The 20,162-nt window shown below is 42.3% G+C and overlaps 1 protein-coding gene across 2 annotated transcripts in view; it reads right to left on the bottom strand.

The window, feature by feature from the left end:
- The window catches only part of NUP214 (nucleoporin 214), a 265,238-nt gene that overhangs the window by 177,374 nt on the left and 67,702 nt on the right, over positions 1–20,162 (bottom strand). For both annotated transcript variants that reach the window (XM_082258635.1, XM_082258634.1), the window contains exons 16-21: positions 17,858–18,007; positions 15,092–15,250; positions 14,879–14,982; positions 13,669–13,842; positions 2,697–2,785; positions 231–314 (exon numbers count right to left, since the gene is read on the bottom strand). In XM_082258635.1, coding sequence (XP_082114761.1) covers positions 231–314; positions 2,697–2,785; positions 13,669–13,842; positions 14,879–14,982; positions 15,092–15,250; positions 17,858–18,007 — 760 coding nt within the window. The remainder of the gene's footprint in view (positions 1–230; positions 315–2,696; positions 2,786–13,668; positions 13,843–14,878; positions 14,983–15,091; positions 15,251–17,857; positions 18,008–20,162) is intronic.

Consider the following 20,162-nt stretch of genomic DNA (forward strand, 5'->3'; position numbering starts at 1 on the left):
CAGAATATCAAGACACTAGGAATAGCTAATCCCAGAAAGAAAAATTAAGTTGGCTGGGGTGTTTTTCTACACACACTTTACTGACATTTATAGAGATCTGTAACCATTTATTGATGTTCTAGAAGAGGTTCTGAGCACAGTGCAATGTTTTCTCTTTGGAGGGTTCTCTTTATTCAGTCACAAACCTTCCTGTGCCAACAAAAACAAAAGCAAAAAAAGCAAGTTGTTACCTGGGGCAAGTGATCTAACCACTGGAGGTTTTCTGTTGACCAGAAAATTTCTCAGCTGGTTCAGCTTTAATTTTGATATCTTGGCTGCAAGAAAACACAAAGTTCATGCAATAAATATAAAGTGCTGAATTTAAACAAATTAACATTTTCAAACAAGATAAACAAAAGGCAGCCTATGTGTTTAGCAAGTTTACCTTAAAGTATATGTAGACTCCTACAGAATATTTAGTTTGCTGAAGAACTGTGTTAGATAAACTACTGCCTTTATTATCAATAAAAGAAGAATTTTGGCATGTGAGGGTTAGTTTTTGATCATTTTCTTTGCAAGGATTCTTTTGATTCCAATTTTAATTGACATAATATTTGCATATTTTTAAATGGTACTTCAACCCTAACCATAAAAAATACATATCAATAATTCTGGATAAAAATAGGAAGAATTAGAACTAAGGTCAAGTTTTTATCACTGCCAGGAACATTTCATGCAACTTCCTGTTGTCACTGGGACAGGAATTGGTAAGAAGCTCTTCAAGAGTGGAATCAACAGCAATAAAAGCTTTTTTTTTTTTTTTTTTTTTTTTTTTTTAATAAGATAGGAAAGGTTAGAACCAGAGATTATTATAATTATTTTTTAATGCTATTAGTCTCCAAATTTAGGGGAGAGCTCTATTATTTTACCAGAACAGAAGTAGTGGAAAATCCCCTCAGGTACAGAGCGCAATAAACACATTTGCAATTCTATTGAAAAGGAGAGAAATTTTGACTTATTTGTAAATTCCATACCTTGGAGTGCAGTACAGGACAAAGGCAACTTATTCATACATCATGATTTATAGGCTTTAGGACCTGGGTTTCAACAGCCATGCCTGTCAAAGCCAGAGACTGGGTAGCTAGTTGTAAGAAAGGGTCCTCAAATAGCAGATTCAGTCTTTTGGGGAAGAAGGCAGGGGTCTTTTGCAAGAAGTCAGAGTAGGTCTGTGTACCAGAATCTTCTGGGCCAGTTTGGTATCAAAAGAATCACTGTCTTCCTGATTTGCTCTATTTTTGTGAAGCAGGCGAGGTAGAATGCTCATTGGAGGGAAGGCATAGACTAAACTGAAAACAGGGGATTACTAAATAATCTGAGGCCAAAGCTATAGGATCCCTGGTTCTGGATACAAACAGAGGTAGCTTTCTGTTGTATCTGGAGTCCCTTGTTCTTTTGCATATCAGATTGAACACATCTGGATGAAGAGACCATTCCCCTTGGTCCAGGAGGTGGCGGCTGAGAATCTACCTGCTAACTGTCCACTCCTTGAATGTGGATTGCAGAAATAGCTGGTCAGTGAGTTTTTACCCATATGAGAACCTGGTTTGCTTCCTTTAAGGTTGCCAGGCTCCTTGTGATCCCTTGATGATTGATATATGCCACTGTGATGGTATTGTCTGACTGCACCTGAATTTGAGGGACAGCCTAAGAGCTCTAAACTCTAATATCTTGATGGGTGTTTGGACTCCTCCTTTGATCACTAGAAGAATCCTTCTCAGCTTAACAAACTCGCATCTGTTAGAACGTTTCAATTGTAGGGGAGGAAGGATTGAAGTAGTGATCCACCAGGACAAGGAATTTCTTATTTGGAGGATAGCACTAGCAGCATAGGTAGATCCAGGGAAAGTGCCTGCTTTTTCCATGCTGATAGAATGTTTAGTTGGAGAGTTCTTGAATGGAATCGGGCAAAGGGTACTGTCTTAAAGAAGGCTACCATAAGGCCTAGGACTTCAATAGCGAATTTCACTATGGCATTTCTTTTGGGTCTCAGTTGTTGAACATGAGCTCTTCAGGCCAATTCACACTAGTGTTTTTTCACACAGGAAAATTGCAGTTACTGCTAGGACATACCGAAAACAACTGTTTTCTGTGTGTCTAATTCACACTGAAATGCACCTGTGCTGCAGTGAACCAGTTAATAACCTGAACCTGTGCTGCAGTGAAATGCGATAAAAAGCAGACATGCTGCATTTTATCACAGTTCCTGTAAAGCAGCACAACGCACAGCATTGCTGTATAGGGAGATGAATAAAGTGTCACTTTTGTGCCCTTAAAAAAAAGCTCAAAATTTTTATTTATTTTTTTTAAATAAAAAGGGAGGGGGGGGGAATAATGGTACCCAGGGGGTGTGTCCTCAAAGGCTTTGCCAGTGTCCAATCACCTGAATTTATCAGCCTTTAACTCATGATATACTCACAGCCTATGTTGTCTTTATACAAATATGACTCCGCAAACTAGCACAGGTTCATAGCGTTGTCCTCCCACACACCCTAAAAACTATTCAACCAACGTATTGCTGGGGGGGAGATAGACCAAACTGGAAGAGCCAATTTTTTCTGAGCGTCAGGCTTCCTGTTGGGAGGACATATGCTTATTGATGCCTTGTTTCACAATGAAAAGTAAAAAACACATTAATTGTAGTGACGTTTGTTACTTACGCTGCACTTTAGGCGAGGGTTGGGGCTTGGTTTCCAAAGCAGTATTCAACATTGCAATTTGCAGATTTTTTAGCTCCTCTTCAAATTGTCTAAGAACAGATATATAAATTGGATTTAATGCAAATCATACGTAAAAAAATTATCTGTGTTATCTAAAAAAAAAAAAATATGAGGCGGCATGTTAAAGCAGATCTAAAAACTGTGGAAGCTGTGCCCAAAAAAAGGCAGGTGTGGGGCAAAGGTCTAGTCCCCTGTATGGTCTGTGATCCCCCTGCACCTGCTCTGCAGTGCATCCCAGTGTGTAGGTGGCTATCTTGTTAGAAGGAGGTATCTGCATTCTCCTGTAAGAGCCTCCAGGAACGAGATCAGTGGGCAGAGCAAAAGTGACATAGACAAATCTTCCATGACTAGTGTCTTAGATCTCACGCTGCAGATATATAGCTATAAGGCTGAAAACACAGCAGTGCCTAGGTACTTATCAGGACACACACTGCTATTTTTTCAGGAGGAATATGAAGACAAAAAAGGTACATTTTTAAAGGGTACTGCTTAGGAACAAATCTTATCTCAAAATTTTGACCACACCACATTATATTTCATTTCAGGTCCCCTGTAAAAGGTGACCCTTGGGAAGATCTATAAAAAAAAAAAAAAAAAATAGGATTTTTGACTAAAATCCATTTCTCTTTCATTCATTGACAAACAAAGCACTCCATTATGCAGAACCACAGAGTTACATTGCCCCCTAGAGGGGTAGGACACTAGGCAGAAAAAAAAAAAAAAAAAAACTTGGCTATGGGCAGTCCTAGGTGGCATAATCCCCCCTCTCTGCAATAGGCCTTCGGTATTGTAACAAGCAGTTTCAGAAGTATTACAACTTCACAGAGAGCCGGGTGCCGTGTCTGTGTCAATGAACTCAGAAAAATGGATTTTACGGTAAGTCAAAAATCCCATTTTCTCTTTCATTCATTCATTGACGGACACAGCTCTCCATTATTCAGAACTACAGGGACGCCCCCAAGCAATGCCAAAACATGAGGGATAGGACAACAGAAAATCCCAAGGCTAAACACAATAGCCAACCAGGTAAACAGGAGCAACAAAAAAACTGGAGCCCAACCTGAAAAATACACCCAAAGAGAGAACAGACCCTCTAAACAGCACCCTGCAAAACCTTGTGGCCAAAGGAAGCATCTGCAGATGCATACGCATCCACTCTGTAGAATTTAGTGAAAGTGTGCGCCGATGACTAAGTGGCTGCCTTGCAAACCTGCGCCACTGACGATGGAAGGCCAAAGAAGCACTAAGTGTTTGAGCAGAGTGTGCCGTTACAGGGAAAGGAGGAATCCGCCCCCTGATGGAATAGGCCTGAGTCACCGGCTGTCTGATCCATCTGGAAATGGTCGCTGAAAAAGTGGACAGCCCTTTTTTTGGCCCGTCCGTGATCACAAACAGTGAGTGTTTGTGACTCTGTGGCTGCCAAATACACCCGAACCACATCCAAGGCATGCCAGGCAAATTCCTTAGGATGTTTGGACCTGGGACACGGAAGGAAACACAATGTCTTTATTCAAATGGAAATCAGAGACTACCTTAGGAAGGAACGACGGACTGGGTGAAGAACCACCTGATCTTTGTAGACCAAATGGGGGGTACGACAAGATCGCGTTGCCAGCTCCGACACCCTGTGAGCAGAAATGATAGCCACCAAAAAGGCCACTTTCTGGGACAGCGCAAGCAGGGGAATCTTCCAAATATTTTTAAAGGGAAGCTTCTGGAGAACTGAAAGCACCAAGTTCAGATCCCAAGGCGGTAGAGGGGACCGCACCGGTGGAGTCAGATGTCGAACTCCTTGAATAAAAAGATACGCACCAGAGAGTGTGTGGCCAGGGTTTGCTGAAAGAAGACCGCCAAGGCTGACACCTGGTCCTTGATGGTAATCCGAGCCACCAAAAGAGAGGGAGGGTAAACTCCAAATGGACTCAACCACTAAATGTATACTTTCCACGTACAATGATAGATCTTCCAAGGAGGTAGACTTCCTAGTCTACAGCAGTACTGGAATCAACGATCCAGGCAAACCTTTATCCTTCAACATCTGGCTTTTAAAAGCCAGGCCATCAAAGCCAGCGACTGTAAACCAGGATGGAAGATCGGCCCTTGGGAGAGTAGATCTTCTCTGAGAGGCAGTCTCCAAGGGACGTCAGTGAGCAGTCGCACCAGGTTGGAGTACCAAGACCGACGAGGTCAATCCAGAGCAACTCAAATGACTAGAATCCCCTTGGCCTTGATTCTGGGAAAAGCCGTGGCAGAAGTTTGAGAGGAGGAAAAGCGTAAATTAGACGATACTGGCCCCACGGGGCCATCAGGGCGTCTGGGTTCCCCCAGAGGATCCGTTGACCTTGCCACAAACCTCTGTACCCCTTTTTTTGAGCCGGGACACGCACAGATCCATCTTGGGGGTGTCCCACCAGAGACATATCTAAAGAAACACACCCCTTGGTCCAACACTTGCCGACAGATAGTCCACCTGCCAGTTTTCCACACCTGGAATGTGTACAGCGCAGAGGGCCAGAACAAAGCATTCTGCCCACTGGAGTATGCAAACTACTTCTAGGGCTGTCAAAACACTGTTTGTTCTTCCCTGGTGATTGACATAAGCCACCACTGTTGCATAGTCTAACTGGATCCGCACCTGAAGCCCCCGGAGTGGATCCGTCCAGTGATCCAGGCACAGTCTGATCACCCGAAGTTCCAAGACATTGATCGGTAGTCTGGAATCTTCCAGCATCCAACAACCTTGAGTAGAGCTCAGTCCCAGGACACCTCCCCACCCGGACAGACTGGCATTCATTGTGACCACTGTCAATACAATACAGGGGGGGTAAGGATTTGCCCTTCCGAAGAGCGAAGCCACTAGACCAGAGACCCCCTGTTTTCCCGGGCTAAGCCGAATCGGATTGTTCAGAGACCTCGGACACCTGTCCCATTTTACCAGGATCTCCCTTTGAAGGGACCTCGTATGGAACTGTGCAAATGGAACTGCCTCAAAAGGTAGATACCAACAGGCCCAGCACCTGCAAGCAAGTCTGGAGGGAGAAGCACCTGCTGGACAGCAGTAGGTGAATCGCAGCATGCAACTTCTGGAGCTTGTGCAGAGGAAAGAACACTCTGGCTGGGGCTGAATGCAGAGTTACACCCAGATAATCCAATTTCCTGGATGGAATCAGAGCAGACTTCTGGTAGTTTAGAAGCCAACCAAACTCTTTCAGGGTCTGCCCGGTGATCTCTATGTCGTCCATCAGGGCGGAAGGGGAGGACAAGAGGAGATCGTCCAAGTAGCCCAGTACCACAAATTCCTGCTGACGTAGCAACGCCAGAACCTGGGGCCAACACTTTTGTGAAGACCAGAGGAGCAGAGGCAAGACCACAGGATAACTAGACAAACTGATAATGCTCCTCTCCCCTTAATGAGGTCATCCAGGGTAATCCAGGGTAGTCCCACAGGTGATCGCCTTGAAAGGGCAGGGTCCGCAGACCAACACTTAAAGTGAATGTAAGTCTCATTTAAAAAAAAAAAACATGTTATACTTACCTCCTCTGTGCAGTTGGTTTTGCACAGAGCAGCCTGGATCCTCTTCTTCTTGGGTCCCTTGTTGCTACTCCTAGCCCCTAATGATTTTTGGCCTGGACCTGTTGATCGGTTGACCAATTGCAGAACCTCCTGTGCCTGTGTAATGATGCAATCTCCTCTCCTGGAGCCCTTTTCGGTTCCAGCATGAGAAGAAAGAGCATCTACCATGAGTACACAATCAGTACACTGACACCAGTACACATATTCACACATTTAACCCCCAAATCACCCCCTAATTAACCCTTTCACTCCCTGTCACAGTGTACACTATATACAATACAGATAAAATTTACTGATCACTGTATTAGTGACACTTGTGACTTCAGATAGTGTGAGACCGTGGTAGTCCCAAATAGGTTTAGAGTCCCTGCTATATATCACCCAATAAAGATTTAACCTCCTGATCACTCCTTCATTGCCCTGTCACAGTGTCATTTTCATAGTGTACAGATCTTTTTTTTTTTTTTGATTACCGTATTAGTGTCACAGGTGACATCAGTTCGCATGAATCCATGACAGCGTCAGATTGCCCACCACATATTTTAGTAATACATTTTAACCCTTTGATTGCCAGTGACACACACACACACACACTAAGCACCTCCATTACTAGTATAGTGTCTGAATGGATCAATATCTGATCAGAACTATATTAGGTGTCCCCAATAGTTAAGTATAGTGTTCCCAAAATGCAGCGTCAGCAGGATCAGCCCTGACAACTGTCAGCACCTGCATTTAGCCCCTCCCCCCCCCCCCCAAAAAGAGCAGAATCAGCAGATTAACGTCACTTCCAATACACAGCACACTAAACCACAGCGTTAGAGTCAGGCCCGATCTCTGCTAGCACTAGAAGTTACATTTTTTGGTAGCGGTTCAAACAGTCCTTGACAACCAGGTGCTTTTTTACCTGTGAGTCACACTAGGTACCTATAAAATTTATTGGCCAATATGTCCAAACAGAGGTACACTAGTGAAAAGGCCTACACAATGCTGAGCATGACAGATGAGAGTGATGGGGAAGCCTCACTGTCAGAATCAGGCTCAGTATTCAAACCTTTAGAGAGCAGCAGCACCCTGACAGATAGCTCTGACAGCGTACCCAACCCCGTTCTTCTGTTGCAGAGGTGCAACAACAGCAGAGATCTCGTATGCAGCAGAGTGTCAGTACTAGTGCCGCTCAACCTTCTGGTGAACTGGCAAGCACCAGCAGCCTAGTACATCCTGGTCATAGTCAAACCAGCACTGCAGTAACACTTGGTGACATGGCGAGTCCCATAAATGCAGTTCAAGCAGCCACCAAGAATTTCGAAGACAGGCCCGTAAAGCCCATAGTGTCCTTTCTGATGCGCTTGCAAATCCCGATTGGGAGCCCACCACTTCTGCAGCGCCGACACTTCCCCTATGCACTGGCCAACCCGGAATTCAGGTGGAAACAACCAACTTTATTTCCCTTGATTTTTAGGAGCTGTTTTTCCATGGAAGATCTTTACAGATCCGTTGGGGACCAAGCAATATATAGGTCGATCAAGTAATCGTCGCAAATCCAAATTTGACCCTTGCCAGAGAATTTGCATGGAAACGTATCACGGTTTCTGAATTTAAAACTTTTCTGGGCCTATCCCTCCTCATGGGCATTACTAAAAAGAGAGTGAGTTGCTGTCATATTGGTCCACTGACCCAATTCACCATATGTTCGTGTTCTCTGCTGCCATGGCCAGGACTAGATACGAGAAAATATTGTGGTTCATGCACTTCAGTGACAATGAACTCTGTCGTCCTCAGGGTGACCCTGGATATGACCGGCTTCACACAATTCGGCCCCTCGTAAACCCCTTCAACCAGAAATTTGCAGCCTTGTATATGCCCCAACAAGCTGTCTGCGTTGAGGAGTACCCAAATAAATTTTCTGGCCGTCTTGCTTTCAAACAGTTTCTCCCCAGCAAGTGTGCCAGATATGGGGTCAAGAGATATAAGCTCTGTCACAGGGCAACAGGCTATACATGAAGTTTCTGGATTTATGAGGGAAAAGATAGCAATGTGGAGCCCCCCAACTGCCCAGACTACATGGGGAGCAATGGCAAGATTGTTTGGGACTTGGGGTCCCCCCTATTCGGAAAGGGGTACCATTTATACCTGGACAACTTCTATACAAGTGTGCCAATTTTTAGACATTTTTGATTTTGCAATTGGCGCACGTGGCATTGTGCGGCCTAATCACCTGGGCTTCTCCCAACAGCTTGTAGATTCCGGACTTAGAAGGGGGGAGAGCCTTCTTGAAGTCTGATAAATTGCTTGCAGTGAAGTGGAGGGACACAAGGAATGTTTTCGTTCGGTCTTCCTTTCACGCAGATACGACAGTCCAAATTGCAAAGTTGACTGATGTTGCTGAGAAGCCCCTCTGTCCACGAATACAACCTTAACATGGGGGGGGGGTGGACTTCACCGATCAGATGATGGCGCCCTACTTAATTGCCCGTAAGGCCAGACGAGGATACAAAAACGTGTCTGTATTCTTATTTCAATTGGCACTGCTGAAAGCTTATGTCCTATACAAAATGGAAGAAGGAAGAAGTGGATCCTTCCTAAAATTCCAGGAAAAGATCAAAGCCCTTTTTTATCCAGAAGGTGCTGTGGCCCAAATTCCCAATTCAGATGCAGTGAGCCAGCTGCACGAGAGGCATTTTCTGGATGTCCTCCCTTGTACCCCTACCCAAAGAGCACCCCAAAGAAGATGTTGGGTCTGTAGGAATAGCGGATTTAGGCATGACACCCGCTATTTTTGTCCCTCCTGCCCTGACCAACCTGGTCTCTGCATCGGGGACTGTTTCCGTTGCTACCACACACTAGTAGAGTATTCGTATAGGGGTACAGCACGGCACAGTCTAGGGCACACCTTTTCACACAGGGTCTCGAAAGATGTTGGCTATTGCATTTTTAAGCCTAGCCTGGAACATGTATTTTAAAAAAAGTGTGAAAAAAAAATTTAAAAAGCCAAAAACATTTGTCGTTTTATTGAGTTAATTTTCTGTTCTTACTCTACTTGGAGAGAAGAATTCTGTCTATAAAATTACTAGCACCACCCCCTTGAGTAAAACTACTACGCCTTCCTCTGGATCAAGTGCAGGTATATGATTGTGTATATGGGATTGTATGGTTGGGTTTTCATTACTGTTTTTTTTTTTGTTTTTTATTGGTTGAGCCAGATGGACTTGTGTCTTTTTTCAACCTGACTAACTATGTAACTAAGTACTCTACTTTTCTACTCGTTCTACTTTTACTGTATAATATACTGCTATACTGTAATGTTTTATTGTTAATGTTTTATCATTAACCATGGTTTGCTTTGCAGGTACGCACCCATCAGCTGCCGCACTGATTTGTTTATTCTGACAGCAACAGCGTTTGCTCTCACTTTATATGTAATCAATGATTGTAGCGCTGTAGGAGGTGATTTCACCACTGCAGTTAAAAAAGGAGCATATATGGCGAAGCATAGGGGATTGGGTGGACACAGAGGGCAGATCTCCCCTATGCTTTGCCATATATTTTTTAACACTTCTCTTGGCAGAGATTTCTTCATCCACATCAATCGAAGCGAATGGAGGAATCTGACATGTTTTTTTTTATTTTTTATTCAGCCCATGGGCTGCACGAAAACAAAAACAACATTGCATGTATGCCCATCATTAGAAGTGGATGCTGGGAGGTCTAATGGTGAGTATACTACACACTTTCTGGTATCGTTTTTTTACAGCCAGCGGTCAGCTTTCATGTAAAAGCAATCCTAGCAGATAATTAGCCGTTAGACTGCCCTCTCCAACTCCCGCCACCTTCCACAGATTTCGCAAGCTCTCCTGTCCCACCGGGTAACCCGAGACTGTAGCCGTCAGTTGACCATAGAGCTAATTGGAGACCAGAATGGCTCCAATCATCTCTATGGCCTAAGATACCGGAAGCTACGAGCATTTCATGACTTCAGTTATTCCAGATATAAACAGCACCAATGGGAAATTGGGAAAGCATCTTACCACACCAATCTTAGTGTGATCAGACGCTTTAAGGGCAGATGAGAGATCTAGAGTCAAATAGACCCCAATTTAAAAAAAAAAAAGGGAGTACCTGTCCCTACTTATTGCTATTGTAGGGGATATTTAAACTCCCTATGATAACAATAAAAAAAATGAAAGGGAAGGTGTCAAAATAAAACAAAAATAGATATATGAAAAAAAAACAAAAAAATTCAAGCAACCACACCACCGCGTTTGCGCGCAAAGGCGAACGCAAGCATCGGTCTGGTGTCATATGTAAACAGCAATTGCACCATGCATGTATTGTATCGCCGTTAACAGCAGATCAAGTGCAGTAATTCTTGCAGTAGACTTGCTGTAAATCTAAAGTAGTAGCCTGTAAAGGCTTTTAAAAATGTATGAGGTTTGTTGCCGTTGCACGGGCGTATACAATTTAAAAGTATCTCTTATTTTGTATCTATGTACTTGGCATAGGATCGTCTTTTATATTTTACCAAACAATTGGGCAATATATAGTGTATTGTAGTGCATTAAATTTAAAAAAAATAAATATAATTTTTTCCCCCAAAAAACTGCATTTGGAAAATCTCTCCATGAATACTGTGTGACAAAAAATTGCAACATCTACCATTTTGTTCTGTAGTCTCTGCTTTATATATATATTTATTACACACACACACATATACATATATATATATATATATATATATATATACACACACATATATACATATACACACACACACACATTTTATTTTTATAATAATTTTATAGTTAAAAAAAAATATATTTTTTTCATGTAAACAAAAAGTGTCAGAACACCCCCCAAATGACCCCTTTTTGGAAAGTAGACACCCCAAATTGTTTGCCGAGAGGCATGTTGAGTCAATGGAATATTTTATAATTTGCCACAAGTTTCGGGGAAAATTAAAATGTTTTTAATTATTTTTTCTTTCATACAAAGTTGTCACTAAATGATATATTGCTCACACATGCCATGGGCATATGTGGAACGACACCCTAAAATATATTCTGCTGCTTCTCCTGAGTACAGGGATACCACATGTGTGAGACTTTTGGAAGCCTAACTGTGTACGGGACCCCGAAAACCAATCACCGCTTCAGGTTTTCTAAGGGCATAAATTTCTTATTTTACTTCCTCACTACCTATCATAGTTTCGGAGGCCCTGAAATGTCAAGATAGCGCAAACCCCCCCCCCCCCCCCAATACCCTATTTTGGAAAGTAGACACTCCAAGCTATTTGCGGAGAGGCATGTTGAGTCCATGGAATATTTTATACTTTGTCACAAGTATCGGGAAAATTCCAAAAATGTTTTTTTTTTTTTTTTTTTACACATTGATATTTTGCTCAAACATGCCATGGCTACATGTGAAATTACACCTCAAAATACATTCTGCTGCTGCTTCTCCTGAGTGCCATACCACATGGGTGAGACTTTGTTAGTCTAGCCAAGTAAAGGACACTGAAAACCAGTCACTGCCTTCAGGCTTTCTAATGGTGTAAATTGTTGATTCAATGGGCTCAACATGCCTCTCAGAAAATTCCTTACTAATTCTACTTTCCAAAAAGGGGTAATTTTGGGGGGGGGGGGGGGGAGGGTTGTACTGCCCTGCCATTTTAGCACTTCCAGAAATGAGATAGGCAGTCAGAAATTAAAAGTGGTGCTTTTAATTGTAAATTCCAGTATTTACACCATAGTTTGTAGATGATATAACTTTTGCGCAAAACAAAAAATGGCCTGGTTATTACCGGAGTAAATCCTTACGGTCCAGAAGTGGTTAACTGAAAAAGTTCTTAACAGTGCAACATGTACATACAATTCATAAGCGAGTCCATAATCATTCATAATCAGAAAAGTGCTGGTGCTTCGGTGATCCCCACCACCGCTTAACCTCTATGTTTGACCTCTCTTACTTGGTTAAATTTCGACATCATCAGTGATGGCAAGCCTTGGCACCCCAGATGTTTTGGAACTACATTTCCCATGATGCTCAACTACACTACAAAGAGCATGAGCATCATGGGAAATGTAGTTCCAAAACATCTGGGGTGCCAAGCTTTGCCATCACTGCCCTATATGCTGTGGTATGCCCGGTGGGCTCCTCTTGCATCCTCCTCCTTTTTTTTTTTCCACTGTATATCCAGATACCCTTTCTTTAGTGGGGTGCGTGGCCCTTTAGAACTGCGTTCTTCCTCCATATAAAGATTCATGCAAAAAAAAAAAAAAAAAAAAGGGGTCATCGTGGTCTAGTAATTTCAAAGTAGGTATTTATTTAAAAGTAGTAACTTATATTTAAGTTTAAAACAAACTGCTCCTTTAATGGACAGTAAGACACAAAGGTTCTCACATCACTTCCTGTATGCAGCAGGGTTTGAATTTATGATATCGATTTATATTTGTGTATTCACCATTATTATTTATAAAAGACACTAAAGGGGGAAAGTTTCAGACTTTGGTTGCACTTTTTCTTGATAATATGGATTCACTTATAAATTGCATATACATATTGCATTTTTAAGTATTTTTTTTATGCGATTATATTGCGATATTGTGATTTTGTGATCACGCCATTCAGTTGCGATTTTGTTTTAAGTACATATTTGTGTTTCACATTTATAAACACTATTGAAGTTTACACAGGAACCAGTGTTTGATTCCATGATATCGATGTATATATATGACCCACTTACTATTTACCAAGGACACGAAGGAGGAAGATTTTAAACTTTGCACTTTACAACACAATTCTTTTAATGACACTGCTAAGGGCATTAGGCACAACACCACACACTCTCATTATACTATTTGTACTTGCTAAACGTCCCACATATAACATTTTGTGTTGTGGTCAGGGGAGGAGTGTAGGGAAATACTAGAGTGTCATCTGAGTGACAGTTCCAAGTCTGTTGGGGCTGCTGACATCACATCCAAAATGCTGTCCAGCAGCAGTCCCAGCAGAACGTCGTGTGTAGACAAGGGAGGGTTTTACAAGTAAACAGCATGCCAAAAATAAGTTGAATGCAAATATAATCCTATGAGGGGGGACTGTTGAAAAAAAAATAAATAGAATGGCAACAGGGTCTAAATACAATAGGATGAGATACCTTTCTCAGGCAAAGGCTAAGATTGAACTATGCGTTTAATAAAGAATTTGTGTTTGTCGTTTTTTCTAAAATAAACATTTGACCACATTTTAGAAGCCATATTTCCAAGGGTTCTAAATCTCCTTCATTCATCTATGAGCCAGGCTAATTGTTGCTCAGAAAACATATGGAAAATACCATACCTTTGACCATTGGATGTATCTATCTGTACACTCCACTGAGAGGTCTGGTTGTACAGGCCGAGCTCCTGCAAGTTGGCTACCAGCTGGTTTAAACGTTGCCTCTGCTGGCTGATGATTTCCTGATGACTAGCTAACGTATTAAAAAGCGTCTCTCGCTGCGGAACAGCAATGCCCCTGTGGGAAGCAAAGTGCATAAATGGCTCACATAAAATTCCAACCTGAAAGTTTCTAATACAAAAAAAAAAATCAAAATGATCAAAAACAAGCAAACTTCACTAGTAAACACATGAACAATGGTAATAAAGACAACATTAGGTAAACACACTTTATTAACAGGATCAAGTCACACATAAAAGCAGCCGAAAGGCAACACATTTTTTTCCATTCAACCAGCGGGAAAAAAATAAAAAATAAATTTTTTTGATTCCCACATCCACACACTCATCTGTATGGGGGATTCCTACCCGCTGAGCTATTGTATTCTGACAGCGGGGAGACTTCCTGCTATCAGAATACACTGATCAGCACTGCCAGCTACAGCCGGTGGTGCTGATCGAGCAGGGAAAACCCAACAGGCTGGTTTTTGATCAGTAGATCAACTTCTGTACACCCAGCTTTCCCATACATGGATAGAAATGAAGCCGGTCCCTACTGAACCTTTTGACCAGTTTAAGGGTTTAGGAGACAACTTGTGTGTTCCCCCCCCCCAATCACCCAGAACATACACATGAATGCAAAATGCACGTGTATTTAAACAAAATTTGAGCCAAACGTGAAGTATTGCCACAAACTGCAGAGCAAGAGCAATAATTCTTGGGTTATAGCTTATGGTGAACTCTAAACTTATAACCTGTAAAAGCTTTTAAAGTATCACCTATGGACAATTTTGTAGATCATAGTTTTTAGCCATTCCACAGGCACATGAAATTTTAAAGATATACAAATGTTTGGTATCTATTTAACTAAACGCAACCCAATGTTTATCTACCAAATACACATGCGTATTTGATTGTGTTTGTATGTGTACCCACATTTTTTGTGTACCTTTGCCACCAATTTATTTTATAGGCCTCGGCTTTCATAAAACATATTATATCTAGGGGTTTTAAGTAATTTTGTAGCCAAAATGCACGTTTTAACGTGTGCAAAAAAAAAAAAAAAAAATGCCTCTGTAGACAAGTGGTTAAGATGTATTTACAAAAATACCCACCTCTGTTTTTTCCTATTGCACAAATATTGCTCCCAACGATAATCAAGGACATTATTGACATCCTGAATAGCATATTCCACATACTGATTGAGTCTGCGAATTTCCTGGAAGGAAAATCAAGAGATTGGGTCATAAGAAGAGCAGACTGGTTAAAGACATCATTGCTCAGTTACATTTTGTTTACTGTAGAGAAGCACCAGTCCCCAGTGTTACCTGCATCTGTGCCTCACTCTTAGGGTCCAGAGGTCTCTGCTGCAGAAGACGGCGGTATAGTGTATTCTTTTTTTTTTCATTCAGTTCTTTTGCATCTTGCACAGTTGTAAATGCATCGCGCAGGGTGGTTTGTAGACACCCATTATCATTATGTAGAGACTAAACAAAAAAAGAAATCTGTTAAGACAGTTCCTGAAAAAGCACAAGCCATATAAAATAAACACACTCTATGGTCTTTATACACATGTATAGCAAGAGTATCTCACAAAAGTGAGTACACCCCTCACGTTTCTGTAAATATTTTAATATATCTTTTCATGTGACAACACTGTAAAAATTACACTTTGCTACAATGTAAAGTAGTGAGTGTACAGCTTGTAGAACAGTGTAAATTTGCTGTCCCCTCAAAGCAACAACGCCATTAAGGGCTTAACCGATTGCAACAAATGTGAGTACACCCCTAAGTGTAATATGTCCAAATTGGGCCTAAAGTGTCAATACATGGCCACCATTTTCCAGCACTACCTGAACCCTCTTGGAACGATAAAACACAAGGGCGCACCGGCCTAGTGCATTATCCTTTAAGCAGGTTTATTAAAAGTAATGGAATAAAAATACTCACAAACGAGTTCTTGATAAAAGCACATCAAACAAAATTTTAAAATCCTCAGCATCGAGATCGGGATTGGATCGTCCCCCGAAGCTGTATAGGCTTACGCGTTTCGAGGCAGCGCCTCTTCTTCAGAGCCTAGAAAGCATGTCTAAGCCCATGCTTTATATATTGGACAATGACTCAAAGGGCCAGATACAATTGGATAGGGACCCTCCCTCTCCAGGGTGTGTGCATGAGGTCCCAGCCCACAGACACCCATCCATTATGATAGTATATCGCCCCCAAAAAAGGGGGAGTGATGGTAGGTAGTAATCAAATTAAATTAACAGAGGCAGCCTGTAGGACACATGCAATAGTTTGATATGAATGATACTATCCCTACAATGCTGACTGCAACATTAGAGTGGTTGTGCAATTATGGGGTTTAGCAGCCTTGTGCCTGGAGTGAGTGGGAAACTGTACATTCTGACTGTGGTGAGGAAACAGCCGTGGATACCCCTGGGATTGCTTGGTGAGCCTTCCATTGGATTGATTCATTTTGGTATCATTATGTATGGCCCCCTTCAATTATAAGGTCCATGATATTTTGGCATCAGAATGCACATAGACACCTAGTAGGTGCAAGGCTCCTCACTGCTGAGCATTGTTGAAGTGTTGTATAGGCTGGTGAGATGGGGGTCACTATTATTATTATTGATACGATCACTTCCATTCTTGATAGCTATGCCTTACATGAATAATATATATGCACTCTGCTGATCAGGACTGATGTAACTTTCAGCCTCTCTGAATCTGCTGGCTGGTGCCTGTTTTCTGTTTGCTGTCTTGGTCTCTGGGTTCTGGCAGTAATATCAGTACCAATATCGATATCTCTATCTATTTTTTTCTTCTTATTGTCATTTCTATTTACACTTTTGTATATTATATCATGCCTCTATTAATTTAATTTGATTTACTACCTACCATCACTCCCTCTTTTTTAGGGGCGATATCCTATCATAATGGATGGGTGTCTGTGGGCGGGGACCTCATGCACATGCCCTGGACAGGGAGGGTCCCTATCCAATTGTATCTGGCCCTTTGAGTCATTGTCCAATATATAAAGCATGGGCTTAGACATGCTTTCTAGACTCTGAAGAAGAGCCGCTGCCTCGAAACGCGTAAGCCTATACAGCTTTGGGGGATGAGCCAATCTCGATGCTGAGGATTTAAAAATTTTGTTTGATGTGCTTTTATCAAGAACTCATTTGTGAGTATTTTTATTCCAATACTTTTATTAAACCTGCTTAAAGGATAATGCACTAGGCCGGTGCGCTCTTGTGTTTGTTTATCGTTTCTAGAGTTGCCAGTCCACCTTGGTCTTGTGAGGGGCTGCAAGGCTGAAGCATTCCAAAGTTACCGTGTCAATAGTTCGACATCTACAAGTCTGTAGCCAAGCTGGATAGAGGATTGTACCACTCAGAGCGCAGGGGACAGGTGCTTTGCACCGACGGTTTATTTGCTGGTTTCTGAACCCTCTTGGGCATGGCGTTCACCAGGACTTCACTGGTTGCCAATGGAGTCCTCTTTCACTCCTCCATGACGACATCACGGAGCTGGTGGATGTTAGAGACCTTGCACTCCTCCACCTTCCGTCTGAGGATGCCCCACAGATGCTCGAGAAGGTTTAGGTCTGGAGACATACTTGGCCAGTCCATCACCTTTACCCTCAGCTTCTTTAGCAAGGCAGTGGTCGTCTTGGAGGTGTGCTTGGAGTCATTATGTTGGAATACTGCCCTGCAGCCCAGTCCCCGAAGGAGGGGGATCATGCTCTGCTTCAGCATGTCACAGTACATGTTGGCATTCATGGTTCCCCCAATGAACTGTAACACCCCAGTGCTGGCAGAATTCATGCAGCTCAGATCATGACACTCCCACCACCATGCTTGACTGTATGCAAGACACACTTGTCTTTGTACTCCTCACCTGGTTGCCGCCACACACACTTGACATCATCTGAACCAAATAAGTTTATAAGTCTTGTGTTCCTGCCTGTGTCATGGGGCTATATGCCACCACAATCTAAGTTCTCTGCTCATAGACAGGATTACTTGTTACATGGTAAATGAGATATGCCCAGCAATGAAACACTACTACTACTGTGGTGTACTTACCTCTGTGGTTGCTTTGATTTCCCGCACAAAGGAATCAAGATCATTGCACTCGGTCTTCAATCGTCTCATCTCCTCATCAGTCCCTACAGTGAAACAGGCTTTTGCAGTCCGTGCTTTTAATTCATCCATCTCTTTCTGAAAGTGAGCAATCTGGGCAAACAAAATATTTATCACACTGTTTTAACACATTTGAAAGAGACAAAAAAGAGAGACTGGGGCATAATTTACTGAGCGCCGGTTCACATTACCGCGACGCTACTTGCAGGGACGACCTCCGAGATCGCGGTGCGAGCAGCGCGCCGCGACCTCGGATCGGCCGCCATGGACTTCATAACATTGAAGTCTATGGCGGTCGCCTCCTGGTCGCCCCAAAGAAGCTCCGGACCCTTTTTCTAGGTCGGAGCGACTTGTGTCGCTCCTATTAGAACGGGTCCGCAGCTTCCCTATGGGAGGCGACCTGCGGCGACCTGTGAGGCGACCAGGTCGCCTCACAGGTCGCCCCAGTGTGAACCGGCACTAAACCTGGTGCATGCAGAATCTGGTATAGCTGTGCATAGTAGCCAATCAGCTTCCTAGTTTTTGGTCAAAGCTTAATTGAACAAGCTGAAGTTAGAAATGGATTGGTTACTATGCACACCAGATTCTGTGCTCTCCAGTTTTAGTAAATCTTCCCCCACAGAGACAGTGAATTACTTTTAAATTTTTAAATTCACATATTTAATCACTGCATAATCATCAGTGGGATAGAAATCTGTCAACTTTAACTACTCTGGAAGATTCCCCTCCATTGTGACCAGCAGGCCATTTTTTGCAATACGGCACTGTGTTATTTTAACTGACAATTGTAAGGTTGTGCAACACTGTTCTACAAACAAAATGTAAGCTATTTTTCCCCCCACAAATAGGGCTTTCTTTTGGTGGTATTTGATCACCACTGCATTTAAAAAATTTTGAGCTATAAACAAAACATTTTTGAAAAAATAAATATATTTCCTTTCTGCTATAAAACATATGCAATTATAAAAACATTAAAAACGAATTTCTTCATAAATTTGGGCCAATATGTATTCTGCTACATGTTTTTGGTAAAAAAAAGGAAAAAAATCCAAATAAGCATATATTGATTGGTTTAGAGCCTACAAATTATGGGATATATTTATGGAATTTTTTTTATTTTTATACTAGTAATGGTGGCGATCAGGGACTTCTAGCGAGACTGCGACATTGTGGTGTACTACAAGACACTGACACTTTGTAGGAACCAGTGCTAAAAATATGCACTGCCACTGTACTGACACTGACTGGGAAGGGGGTTACACATTTAGGGCCTCCTTCCAATAAAACTAATACTGTAAAAAGAGCAGTGAGAATTTGACATAGTCGGTATATCTTGTTTATTAGTTTTATCTTTATGCACGTCTTTACCAGTCAATGAAAAAAATAATGACTGACCATTCTTGGAATCCACTGAGGGACACATGTCGCCCTTCACCTTTAGAGTATACTTCTGCCTACAGGAGGATCGGACATTGGCAGACAAAATAAAAAAAAAAACAAAAAAAAACCTACTACCAGCATGCCTTCATTCAGTAGCAAGGCAGTAACAGCGGGATGATCATAAACCGACCTGTGTTCCTCAACAGACCTTAAGAAAACTGGATTTTTGTCTTACCGTAAAATCCTTTTCTCTGAGGTTCACCGACAGACACAGCCTCAATTCTTCAGACCATTGGGTATTATATGGTCACTCTTCAGGAGTAAGACTAGGCGGAAACCTTTTTGGTTACGTCCCTTGGGCAGTCCCAGAGGGAATACTATCATTTCCTGCTGTAGGACATCCAGTTTGTAACAAGCAGTGTCAGAAGAACAAATAGCCCAACACCAAAAGAGAGGCAGGTGCTGTGTCTGTCAGTGAACCTCAGAGAAATATATTTTATGGTAAGACAAAAATCCAGTTTTCTTTCGTTCGCAGACAGACACGGCTTCAATTCTTCAGACTATTTGGATGTCCCAAAGCAGTGTCATAATAAGCGAAAGCCTCTGCCAAACGCCGCAACCGACGATACAAATACATCCGCCTTATAACATTTTGTGAATGTGTGTACAGACGACCAAGTAGTCGCCTTGCACACCTGAACCACTGACGCCTGATGACGGAAGGCCCAGGAGGCACTAAGCGCCCTCGTAGAATGCAGGGAAAGGAGGAACCTGACCCTTAATGGAGTAGGCCTGCACCACTGTCTGCCTGATCCACTTAGAAATGGTCGCAGTAGATGCGGCCTGCTCCTTACAAGGTCCATCCGTA

This window comes from Pelophylax lessonae (assembly GCF_965119305.1).
Source record: "Pelophylax lessonae genome assembly, chromosome: 5".
Classification (NCBI taxonomy): Eukaryota; Metazoa; Chordata; class Amphibia; order Anura; family Ranidae; genus Pelophylax; species Pelophylax lessonae.